The following is a 13,151-nucleotide window of genomic DNA, read 5'->3' on the forward strand; positions in this document are numbered from 1 at the left end:
TCTTCGTGCACCTCCTTCTTTCTAGTGTTTACACCATCGTGACTTCTCTTTACATGTCTCTGTTCGTTGTAGGTCAGTGGTAGTTAAGAGGAACAGATCCCGATGCGGTGGTAGATCATTTAATTACCATTCCAGAGTGTCACCTGCCTCTCGGAATGCTGAGGTGTAGGAAGTCATGACTTTGGCTTCATGTTCTGCTGTTTGAGAGACTATTTGTTCTTCTTTCAAAGGGAAATGGAGGAACCCTGTGATATTTGTGCATACCGTGTAAGAAAATGAGGTGAAGAGGTGTTGCTATTTAATATTGTGGAAGTGGGGAAATGAGAAGAGGACCTTTTGGGTACAGTTTTTGAAAATGGAATAATAAACTAGCCTGTATTACAAACAAATAGACATAATAATCAATAGAGATAAAGGAACTATGTGACTGAGAGAAAGGGCCTCAGATTGGTGATTATGTACGATTTGAGCACATAGTGCCTGTAAGTCAGGCACGAAGACTTGATTTAGAAAATGTTTTTATCTGTGATTGTTAGGATTGATGAAAGAGAGATGATTAGGCGTGTGACTTAAATATCTGTAATGAATAATTTCTTCCGTTACCTGACCTCTGCCAGCAGATAGGGAAGCTGGTATTATTTTTTTCCACTTTTGATAACGACTGGGGTTAAGTATATTGGGGAAGGAGATGGAGACAGCCCCTTTCTACTGTGTATCATTCAACAAGGAGGTAAGGATGGCAATTTGCAATCTAAGGCATGTTTGGAGGACAGCTTCCTTCAGACCCTTGAGAGAGGAGTGAAAATAATAGCGCTCTGTTAGGTGTGCAGTTAAACCAACCAGGTCTGAAACAGCTGGAATGCACTCTGCTTTCATGTTTATCCTGTTTTTTGCCTTTCACCACTCTTCTTATCTTGGTCTCTGTATCACCTCTGGAGTAACCAACTGTCATGGCATCGTTTGAAGACAAACGTGCTTTTCTGCATTGGAAACAGACAAGTAGTCAACACTGGGGAGAGCTGTTTATGCTTACTGGGGTGTAAGCATAAATACAGGGAATTGCTAAATTGTTGTGGTTTCTGGTGGAGAATCATGACAGTGCAGGGTGAATGGTTGGACTTGGTGATCTTGAAGGTCTCATCCAACCAGATGATTTTATGAACGTGTTGAAGGCTTTGACCATGTTGGAGATGAGATTGGTTTTAGTTACACCAGCTCTAGCTTCTCCACTAAGAGTTCAGGCCAGCATGGGAACGTGGCTTCACATGTGGATGTAAATCACATATTTGTGCTGTTGTAACTGGTTTAACGAGATGATAATGTTTTTCTACTCAAGACAAACACTTGAAGACATCTGTAAAAAATATTTTTGCATCTAACGTGAACAAATAAAATAGATGATTCTAGCATTAAAAATGTTTAGTGGAGTAAGGATGGCCATGGAACTGCTGACGTACCATAAAGAAGGGCGAGAGAGGAGCTGAGAAGTAGAGTTCATGCTTGTTTAGGAGCTGCCTGCGTGTTCTGCACTGGTTTTCACCAGGAATGTTGGTGGAACCGAAGGTGCGAGGGGAGCTTGGCTGGGCAGCGGCGAGTTGCTAGGGCTGGAGTATGACCAAAACAAACCACAAATGTCTCTTCATGTCCTTTTGATTTATGCCAGGAACGCAATGATTAGATCTTTCTAGCAGCTTTGTTTTGAGGTTCCCATAGCACAACACCCACCTTCGGGAGTTTTGTTTGTTTTGGTGAAGTTTAGAGGGGTGACATTAGGCAGCCTTTGCTTCTCCGACAGCCCTTTCCACGGCACTGCGGGTCCTGGATCAGTGCCATTGCGGCTGCAGCCGTGGTTTGCTGGGACGTTGCTTTAGCTCTGAGAGTAATGACCATCACCTCCTGAATCTCTTTGTATGATTTCTCTGTTCCTCAAGATGTCTCACCGAAATAATAATTTGCTACTGTTCAGCTTTTGTGGCATAGCATGTCTGGGGGTTGCAGCACTTTCCATGAGCTCAGCTTGAAACGCTTCCTGGAAGAATTTGGTCTTATTAACTTCTGTCTCGCATGAGGCAACGGAGATATCTCAGCTGGCAGACCGGTGGTGGAGTTGACAGTAAAGGAAAGTCTTTGGTGTTGCCCGGTGCTGCAGTTTCTGGAAGATGGAGCCCTGTTTTCTCTCCATGTGTTCGTGGTTGCTGTGATAAGCGTCACCGCGGAAGGTGGCAAGACTGAGGCATAACTGAAAATAACTTTGAACTGAGATATGGTAATAAGAGGATACCTTATTTTTAAACTGTGATTCGGAGTGACTGGCATCGAGGATTTGTGAATTACGTAAATATGTGTTAGACAATTTAACAATACATTACTAATCTTTTGCAAAGTCGTATTGTCACAGAATAGTAGAAGAATTCAGGCTGGAGGGGACTTCTGGAGTTTATCTATGGTGCTTTCCTTGCTTACATCTGATGCTCTTGGATGAGGTCTATCAAATCTTGTCTTGAAATAGAAATAAAGTGTAATCACAACAAAGTCTTGCCTTCATTCTGCTGGACATAGCAGCAGGAGTATCAGAAATCAGGGTTAAGGTGAGTAAACATGGTGTAACTACTCACTGGTCACTGGCAGGGTGACGGATTAGCATCTAAACCAGTTTTTGCTTTTTTTATGCTATAAATCACCCACTGGGTATTACTGGGTTCCTTCTCCTGGCCTAGAGGAGACTGCATCCGAGTCACCTGCTGTGTCTTCAGTGGTGACACGACTAAACGCTGTGTGTTAGTCTTCAGCATCCTGCAGAGAGCCTGTAAAGGACTGCGGTGAATAGAGCATGTGGATTACTCATAAGTGTGTTATAAACTATTGCCCCTGCTCTAGCAGAAGGGTGTATCAGATCTGTTGGGTTGCAGTTACATAAACACTGAGTAGGTGGTGTGTGGTGTTGCTTATGTGCCATGATAAGTGTTTGTGGCTGTTGTAATAAGCACTTCTTTGGTACAGGTGTGTTATCTGAGGAGGGCAATAACTTGGTCTGAATCCTAGCACGTGGTTGAACTTCTGTGCCTTGTCCTCAAGTCCATAGTTGGATTTTTTTCTCTGCTTGTGCACTTGTGCTCCATGGCTACATCTCTAGGGGCTTGCCTGGATGAGATTTGGGAATGAAAATCAGAAGTAGTGTTTTCTTGCATTTTCAATGTATCTGACTTGATTAGCTAACAGTTTTAAAGTTACTGCTTTTTTTTTCTGTCCTAATTGAATCAGTTTTCATCAGATCATGATCCAAAGCAGAAACAGAAAATGGCCCAACTGCCCAAGTAAATGTATAGCTACAGGTCCTCCAGGTGAGCACGGCCAGTGTCAGCTCCCGGGGCTGTCCTGAGCTCTGCAGATCCTGGGTGGCATCTAGAAGGACTGCTTCACCGTTGCCTTTCCCTTGCGTGCCTTGCCTTAGCTGGCAAGCCTCGGGGACCCCAGCGTAGCCACGGAGCTGCGCGGCGGCCGTGCCACATGCTGGCAGCCTCTTGGGAATGAGGAGAAGGCCATACACCATCAGGGGTTTTCTTAAGGTGTTTTGCACCCCAGTTTGTGCTTCTGGGTTTCTGCTGTTGTGGGTGCAGTAACTACAACTGGCAACTGATCTTAAGGCATCGCTTGCTCTCCGTTCTTCATCCCCTGCTCCCATTTCAGATGGTGCTGTTTAGTTTAATTTGCTTTTCGTTTCTACCATTGTGTTTTTCGTATCAATGTAACTTGAGTATAAACCTGCCCATTTTATACAAGTCTTTACTTGATTTTCACATGAAAGGTGGTGATGCCGACTTGCTTATGCATCGACTCCCTCACTTGAAATCACGCAACTCGCTGTGGAATGTTAGTCTGCAATACGCTTGGTAAAGGCAGTTGCATTAGACTTTGTGTGTCTTTAAAAGTAATGGCTAGTTTTGCCTGTTTTGTGAGTGTGTAAATCTGATACTATAGACTTTGTAGCTGCGGGGAGTCTTAAAGGTAAGTCATCTTTTGGAGCTCAGTAACCTTGTTATATGCTGTAATGTGGAATGTAGCTCTCAGTCTGTATCAGAAGTTGCTATAAACTATTATTATCATTAAAAATGATAACAATCATTTAAAATGGTAAAAACCAAGTACAACCATTTCCTCATGTGTTTTTCTTACCCATCTATAAATAGGTCCGTTCCATGGATGAACTGAATCACGATTTTCAAGCGCTTGCTCTGGAAGGACGGGCTATGGGAGAGGTAAGTGAAAGGCCTATAGAAAAAAATAAATCTGTATTTTGGGGGGAGGAGGAAAATAAATAACAGTTTTTTGAGGCTGCTGGAATGATTCTGAACTTGAGAGTTCTTCATTATGACTGTGAAGTGTGTGTGTGTGTGTGTGCTTTAACAAAATAAAAACCTGTCAGGCTGGAATACATCTTCGTAGGAGGAACAGCTAAGCCCTCCACCTGTTGTATCATCAAACAGTAAAATGGTGGTTGTAAAAGAACAGTTAGAAATATATCTTGTGACAAGTGTTACAATACTTGTAGCATGTCTATTTTGGGATCCAGTGATCTCAGACCCCGTAATATTGCGGGTTTAGTTGTCTGTTGTTGTCTGCTGCCCTGTTTCCACTCCTGGCCACCTTTTGGCTCTTGTCACAAAGCACAGGACCGTGTTTAATGTTGGAAGTAGCTGAGCAGTGGAATCGAGAGCTGCAGGAGCGATAAGTGCTTCGGACAGGTCAAAGGACTGAGCAGGCAGTTGACAGATAACGAGCCCTTCAGTTCTAGCTTGCTAGAAACCCAGTGAGAGTTATTTTAATCTCTCAGCACAGTAAGGAAACGGCAGGTTTGGGGGAGATGGCTGTTGGTTTCCTTTGAAAAGAGAGAATTTACGTATTTTTAGGGTGACTTGAAAGAACAACAAGTTACTGTAGTTGGCTGTGTTATGTTCCTGAAAGTTGGATGTAAACGCTTCTTTTCCTCGTCTTGTTCCCTTTTCCTTTCCAGTCAGTCCCTTTAGAGGCTTGTGGAAGAACAGAGATGAGAAAATCATGTCTTAATGTGCGGCAGGTCAGCTTGATACAGATCTGGAGAGCCTCCTTCTTGTTCTGGAGAGCCTTCCTTTTTCTGTTCCTGACTGTCAAGTTCAGACGACTTTATTTTCTCCATGTTTAGTCCATCCTATCTCTGTTACCTAGTTTATGGGCCAGGTTTAAAAAAAAATAATAAAATCCTTAGAACTCCAAAGTGATTTTTTTGGAGAAAATGGCAAGCTGGGACTATTGCGTGGTGGGATTCATAAGAAGGTGCCTTCTCTCAGGTGAAAGACCTCAGGGAATTCATGGTGATTGCAGCTTAGCTTCTCTCCTCTCCTTCCTTCCTTCTCTGGGAGATCGTAATACTAAGTTGCGTTTTAATTTGACAGTACTTGATAGGAAAATCTCTGTTTCTCTACATTATATTAACCTACCGTGAGACTATTGAGTAAGAGTAGATGAAAGTGATTTACAAAGGAGAAAACCTGATGTTAAAAATCCATCTAAAGCTCCTGAAAAACAGCTGATGTGCCTCCATATGAAGCATGCCAGTGGAATGATGGGGGTGTGAGTGTTCTGTGAATATTATTTTTTTAACACCTCACTGGGGCAAGACGTTAATGTTCAGGTATAGAAGGGACAGACTCTTTGAAAGCCCATTAAGAGTAAGTACAGCACTTGCTGTGTACTTAACGTGACATCAGGTGGTGTTAGCTTAAATGCCTGAAGGCATTCCGAAATATGCTGATTTTTACAAACTCTTAGTTTATTTAGTCAGTTCTTGAGAGAAGTGAATTTGGGTTTGTTTTTTTTGAGGATGTGAGGTTTGCCTTCCAATGCTGACTCACTTTCCCCCCCACCTTCTTGTCACTGTGGTGCAGAAAGTTTTGGAGATGACATCCTTTTGTCGCTGGGCTTTTCCACATACTGGAATATGCATGTTTTTTTCCAGGAAAGTTGACGTTTCACCCTTCTCTTTAAGCCAAGACACCATTTCTTGTTTCTCTTGGGCTTGTTTTCTCCCTCAGTCCCACAGTTTCCTGTCTTTATCCATTGAATTTTCTCTATGTTTCCCAAGGTACTTCAACATAGGTCCAACTGGCCAATTTAAGGAACTATATAAACTGAGATCCCCACAGGATAGGCGTATTGGCTTTCAAGACTGTGTTTTTCAACTGTGGGCTTTGATTTTTTTGGGCAGCATGCCCTATCTGTTGTTCAGATGCCTTAGCAAGACACTGAGAGTTTCTTCCCCTCCCTCTGCTCCTGAAGTGTGAAGGAAACTCGTTGAGAAAGTGTAGTAAAAAAAAAATGTCTGAAATAAATGAGGAAAAGAGCGAATTTGATTTGTATTTCTTGATCTCGTGTCCTCTGATCCTTACCTGCAGGAAGTGTCAATAATCTCAGACTTTGAGTAGATAGTGAAAAACCTGGAGGAGAAAGATGAGGAGAAAGAGTTTAAACGCATTTAGTGTATCTTGTTATCTTCTTGTTTTCTTGCTTCATAGTAAGCAACATCATAATTTTAGTGATTTAAGAAGTTTGTGCCTCTGAAAGCATCAGAGCTTTTTTTTAAAGGGTGCTGTGAAGCAATTAAATCTCTTACCTGCATTTTGGCAGCAGAATAGATAATGTTTGGTGATGAACAGATATAGAATCATAGCATCATAGAATGGTTTGGGTTGCAAGGGACCTTCAAGATCACCTAGTTCAAACCCCCCTGCCATGGGCACAGACACCCTCCACTACACCAGGGTGCCCAAAGGCTCATCCAACCTGGCCTTGAACACTTCCAGGGATGGGGCAGCCACAACTTCTCTGGGCAACCTGTTCCAGTGCCTCACCACCCTCAGAGGGAAGAATTTCTTCCTTAGATCTCATCTAGATCCCCCCTCTTTCAGTTCAAAGCCATTGCCCCTTGTCGTGTCACTCCACATCCTTGTCCAAAACCCCTCTCCAGCTTTCTTGTATCCCCTTTAGGCACTGGAAGGCTGCTGGAAGGTCTCCCTGGAGCCTTCTCTTCTCCAGGCTGAACAACCCCAACTCTCTCAGCCTCCCCCACTGCAACCAGCCTTAAACTCTTAAATTTCTGTGCAAGTGGAAGCGCAATACTTTCTCAAGTGCAAAACTGAAAAGATGAGCCACAGGAACCCTTTTGCTCCGCTCTAAAATGGAGGAGATGTGGGCTGTTGATAGTGAACATGATTGATGCTGTTGAAAGTAGCCTTCTAAAAGGGGTGTCTGTTCTCCCCCCTGCCTTTTTAGCACTTTGTCCAGCTGTAACAAAGGAAGTCATCTTGGAGCCTTACTACAAGCCACGTAAGCTTGTAATAATGAAATCTTCACTAGTTTTGTGTCAAACTCCCCTTCACAGGAGATGTTGAGCTGGAAAATAATAAAGAGATGGTGTATAGCAATTAGTAAAGAAAGAGGATGGCCTTCGGAAGCTGCACGTAGGGGTCAGTCAGTTTTGCTGCTTTAGCAGACCGGAACATGTGTCCATGCTGCTTGGGTTGTCTTCTGAGGTCTTTGATCACACAGCAGCGATACCCATCAGTGCCCTGACATGAGCTGGCCAAGTTCTCTCTCTTTTCCTGTCTTCAAGACAGGGGAGCTGGTTATCTGCTTTTCTTCACTCAAATCCCTCTTATCTACAGCTTTTCAATATTGACTATCTGTGCAGCGTCTTTTTGGGATAGTGGACAATGCAGAGAGGCTGTGAGGTGGTGTTTGTCATCAGTGCATTACAAGCGTTTTGAACTGCAACGTTCTTGATTTGGTGGTAGGTTATGCTGTGAGATAAGCCTGCGTCTGGAATAAAAGAGCAGCCGGGTGAGTAGCTGGCTGTAACTTAATCTGGGAGAGTGGGAGGAGGATGGGGACAGAAAGACATCAGGCAACTGGTAGGTACTTAACTTCAAAACCAGAAGGAGTTGGACCAAAAATTTTGAAGTATGAATATCTGGGGTAACAGTGAGTCTCACCCTACGCTTGGAAAGAAACACTGTTAAATCCATTACATCTGAGACCTGTGGTTTGTTGCAGCAGAGCTCTTGAACGTCAAGTCAAAGGCTGAAGTGATACATGTTCACCATGGCCTTGTGTATGTCTCCTTGAGCCCCCACCTCTCTAGTGACCAGTGCTTTTCTTTTAAGCAGAGCGGTTGTGACTCTAGGCCCAGGCATTCTTGTATCTGGTTTTAAAGAAACCCAAAAAATGAGGAGAAAAAAAAAAAGCAACCCTGAAACCCTCCCCATGACTCTGCTTTCCCAGTGAATGATGATGTTACTTTGTTCTCATAGGTTTATGATTCATTGGCAGCTGGGCTGGGGAGTATTGACATTTTTGAAGAATGTTTCTGTTCAGTGGGGATTTTTGGGGTTTTTTTTCGGTGGATTTTTAGTTACCTGGTACTAGCAGCTTTAGAAATGGGAAGATTGAAGCTGCATTTGTGACATGTGATGGTGCCACAGCAGCTACTCTGGCACGTCGCGATGGCTCGGTGCAGGGTCTGAGAGTGCCAGAAGCAGGGCAAGAGCTGAGCAAGTATTCACCGGGGGCAGCTTACAACTGTGGAGTCGGTGAAATGCAGTTAGACTGCCGAGCAGCTCACCGTCCTGGCAAGGTGGAGATTTTTTGGGGTTTTTTTTGGTGCTATCAGACCTTTCTGCGAGCCAGTTGAACTCTGAGCTTTAGGATGGGACAGAAAGCCATCCTTGCAGCAGTGAGCCGTTACACTGCACAGCTGCCAGTGGCACTCCAGCTGGGATTGCTTCTTGTGTGCTCAGCCTCCTTATCTTGTTTGTTTTTTAGATGGCAACGGGTTTTTTTTAGGGTAGATAGCATCTTAGTGTTTGTAAACCTGCAGTGCTGCCCAAATGTGGCTTGTAAATACACGCTCTCCCTTCTCCTACCTGTTGCTGCAGATAAACGGAGTTCTCCAACTGCACAGATGGCTTCTCTTATCTTAATATTTGCCTCATCTGAAGGGGATCAGTTTACTTAATTTGTCTAATTCTTAATCCCATCTCAGTAGGATCTATATGCACAGGCTCTGTGCTTGGTTGTAGAATTGCTTTTGTTGGTGTCTAAGTCGTCCTCTCCCCTCCTCCCTGCTCTGCTAAATTGAATATTGGCCTAACTCTGTAAGTCCTCTGTAAGAGGGTTTAGAAGGATTATTTTTATACTAGATACGGTCAATATTAATAAAAAACGTGGAACAAATAAACTAGTGTAGTTCTAAACTGCAGCATGTTCTTTTTTTAATTTCCTACCTGTAGAACTGGGTGATATTCACTTAATTTTTTTTTTTTCCCCCTCGTTGCAATTTACAGCTTTCCCTGAGGAAAAATTTGTCATCTTGGTGGCCTCTTGGATAATTCAGTACAGGTGATTACTGCTTGCTAAACCTCTAGTTTTGGTTGGAGCAGCACTTGCCAGAACAAGGACCGCCGTTACCATCTGTTAATATTGTCTTTTGATTTTTCTTCTGCCCGATATCTGTAAATACATCTGGAATCTCTGTGTAAAATAAACATTTATTTTCTCTTTCTTTCTGCTTATGGTACAGAGCTTCCAGTTGGAAACTTTATGCTTCCGGGGAAAAAGATTAAACTGTAGGGGACAGAGCTGCAGTTGTTTATGCAGTGAGGGGGTATGTGTGTGCACGAGACAGCAAGTACGAGAATTTTCTCTAATCCTTGTCTCTGATTCACTGCAAAACTGTGAGAAGGTGTCCGGGTGCAGTTCTTCAGGGTCTTGTTGGTAAGTGGATGTGTTTTGACCCTGAAGAAAAAGGGGTAGAAGGTAGGTGAAATCAAAAAGGGCTAAATTAATCTCAAATTGCCCTCCAGCCAGAGGAAATGATCTTGCTACCTGTTGTGGACCCGGTTTGAATGGTCAGGAAAATGGAAACGGTTATTTAAATAAGCAACCAGAACACAAATAAAAGCTCTGTATGTTCCACTCCAGCTTGTTGCTGTGGTTCATAAACACATAATATAAAGTTTGTTTTCCTTATCTTTCAGTTAGGAGTGTACCGCTGCTCTATGCAACTGTATCCAACGTGTGCCTGAGCCTGGCGCCTCGTGCCTGTAGATGTCCCTTTCCACATCTCCAGTATATCATTTTGTTAGAGTTGAGATTTGAAAGTGTTTCATGGAAATGAAAAATCTCATTTTGTTGATACTGTCATGAGAAGGCGAGTACCTCAAAATACTAAAACCAAGAGGAGAGGTGTTAACTTAGCTACCTGCAGCAGACTTCCTCAGGAGAAGTAACTCCTGAACCTTTACACGTGTTTGCTTCGGATGGTAGGATGGCTTTAAAAGTGTTGAGATCACTATTGCTGTGACTGCATTTCACCAGGCAGCTGCTGGGCTCCCTGCTGCCCTTTTCTCTGCTGGTTTACAGGTGCAGATCTTAGGTTTGCATTATACTTTATTTTTTGCTTAAGTTCCATTTCATAGAATCTCAGAATGGTTTGGGTTGGAAGTTCCAGCCCCCCTGCCGTGGGCAGGGACACCTTCCACTACACCACGTTGCTCAAAGCCTCATCCAACCTGGCTTTGAACACTTCCAGGGATGGGGCAGCCACAATTCTGCCTTTTACCTTAAAGTAGAAATAAATTTCATACATTTAGAATTCACTTTTGCTTTCTTGTGTATATCAGGAAAACTTATTAACATTTTGGAAACTCAAGAGCTTATGAAGGAGGTTTAATTTTCTTGTAAAATAGAGATTGCCCTTTCCTTGAAAAGAAAATACTCTATTCTGCTCACTTCTTTCCTGTTTCCTTTCTGCAAGCCCATGCCCCTTCTCATCCTCTGTTTGAGGTGTGACTGCAGAACAGATTGTGTCCTTCTACACTGTAAGGTAATGTCAAAGGCAATGAGAAGTGTGAAGTTCCAGCTAAAATTTTGTTTAATCGGTCCATATCACTTTCTTCTTCAGCATTCCTTCAAATGGAATGAGGAGGAGAGTAGTTACTTTTGCTGGGGTGGCAGCAGCAGGAGTGAAAAAGCTGCATTTTATGAAACGTGGGAATGACAGAAGCTTAAAAATTGTGACATGCCTGGTGTGTGTTTATGTTTATAAATACTGGAGAGCACTGAGTTGGCTTTCAGCTCCTTAACGTCACCCCACGGTGCAGATGGAGGAGCAGGTTAGTCTGTGTGTTTTGAAATGACTTTTGCTGATGGGAGTCGCTTGTCCTTGGAGTTGTCTTGAGTTATTTTTGGATTACATAGAAGGGGAGTGCAGTGCAAGTTTCCCTGCTTTTATCATGTAGTCAAGAGAATCATGAGCAGTCTTACGCTGTGTTTACTACGCAATGAGAAATCCTAAAGTCACCGACTCGTTTCTAAAAGCGAGCGACGTGCTGATATCTCATGATGTTTCTTTTGCTGGTTGCAGAGAAGGAGGAGCTGGGGAAGACACTGTGTTTTCTACTCAGTGGTTTGAGAGTTGGAGAACAAGTTGGGTCTTGTTCTCTCGGTAGGAAGAAGGCAATAAAAATCCAGGGGTAGCTTAGTGCTTGGATTAAAATGCTTCCTTCAAATTTTAAGCTTTTGGACAGGTTTGAGTGGAAATTACTTGCTGCTGAAAATGACTGAAGCTAGAGTGGGATACCTTGTAGAGAAAATAGGCAATTAAATGGTCTTGCTTGGACAGACTGTGCGCAAGGTAGAGAGTTTGTAGGCATGGATGGTGTGCCAAATGTTGAAGAACTGGGGAAAACAAAAGTTTGATGTTTTTGTACTGAAAAGTTCTGATACTCAAAGCCAGTGTTTTGAGCGAGTATTTGGCTGTAGGGAAAGGAAGGAGAGACTTCTTGGACACAAGGAAGACATTCTTTACAGTGAGGGTGGTGAGACACTGGAACAGGTTGCCCAGAGAAGTTGTGGATTATAGAATCACAGGATGGTTTGGGTTGGAAGGTACCTTTAAAGATCATCTAGTCCAGCCCTCCTGCAATTAGCAGGGACATCTTCAGCTAGATCAGGTTGCTCAAAGCCCCATACAACCTGACCTTGAATGTTTTCAGGGGTGAGACATCTACTACATCTTTGGCCAACCTGTTCCAGTGTTTCACCACCCTCATTGTAAAAAATTTCTTCCTTATATCTAGTCTGAATCTACGTTCTTTTAGTTTAAAACCATTGCCCCTTGTCCTGTTGCTACAGACTGTACTAAAACTTTTGTCCCCATCTTTCTTGTAAGGCCCCTTTAAGTACTGAAAGGCTCCAGTAAGGTCTCCTGGAGACCAACCAACCTCCAGCTCTCTCAGCCTTTCCCCAGAGGGAAGGTGTTCCATCCCTCGGATCATTTTTGTGGATGCCCCAGCACTAGAAGTGTTCAAGGTCAGGTTGGACGGGGCTTCGAGCGAACTGAAAGATGCTGACAAGATGTCCGTGTTTGTTGCAGGGCAGGTGGATCAGATGATCTTTAAAGGTCCCTTCCAACCCAAACCCCAATCATGTTCTTTGATTAAGACTCTGCATCTGCAGTGAATGCTGTGAAGTGGAGTGGGTACAAGTCCTGTGTGTCCCTGGCGCTCTTTGTGAAGATTTTTGCTTTTGAATTAGGAGAAAGGTTATTGCGAATTGGAAGAGAAGGTTGGGGTGGGGAAGTACGAGCCTGTACTTTCAGTGGAAGTGCAATTTAATTGAGTGACTTCTGTCCATAAATAAGTTTTGTTTAGTGCTGTGGCAGCCAACAGCACACACATGCTCGATGCCCTCAGCCTTGTAGGAGGGTCTTGGCTGGTTCAGAAGTGGTGACCTCTGTGCTGGGGCTCCTGGTGTGCCTGGCACAAGAGGATTGTTACTGGCACACGTCATCCTAAAATGTGATATGTTGGAGATGTTGATTCATAGAATCATAGAATGGTTTGGGTTGGAAGGGGACCTTAAAGATCATCTAGTTCACCCTCTGTAGGTGGGGATTGCTTTGTTTCACATTCCTCTGTGCTTGTACAGGCGATATGCAGGTGTAGGCACAATCGTTTCAATTCAGCAGGAAAATGCCCCCGCGCCAGCTCTCGCTCGGGGCTCAGTCGGCAGCAGCAGCGGGCTGAGGGGCCGGGAGCGTTTTGCTGCTGGAGAACTCG

General features: G+C 43.6%; 1 protein-coding gene across 7 annotated transcripts in view; it reads left to right on the forward strand.

Moving 5' to 3' along the window:
* Positions 1–13,151, forward strand: part of PUM1 (pumilio RNA binding family member 1) — a 78,414-nt gene that overhangs the window by 15,860 nt on the left and 49,403 nt on the right. For all 7 annotated transcript variants that reach the window (XR_015222849.1, XM_086626239.1, XM_086626242.1 and 4 more), the window contains exon 3: positions 4,188–4,256. Coding sequence is in view for 6 of the 7 variants with exons in the window: in XM_086626239.1 (XP_086482365.1) it covers positions 4,188–4,256 (69 nt within the window). In the remaining variant the exon portion in view is untranslated. The remainder of the gene's footprint in view (positions 1–4,187; positions 4,257–13,151) is intronic.

This window comes from Tauraco erythrolophus, chromosome 24 (genome assembly GCF_009769465.1).
Source record: "Tauraco erythrolophus isolate bTauEry1 chromosome 24, bTauEry1.pri, whole genome shotgun sequence".
Classification (NCBI taxonomy): domain Eukaryota; kingdom Metazoa; phylum Chordata; class Aves; order Musophagiformes; family Musophagidae; genus Tauraco; species Tauraco erythrolophus.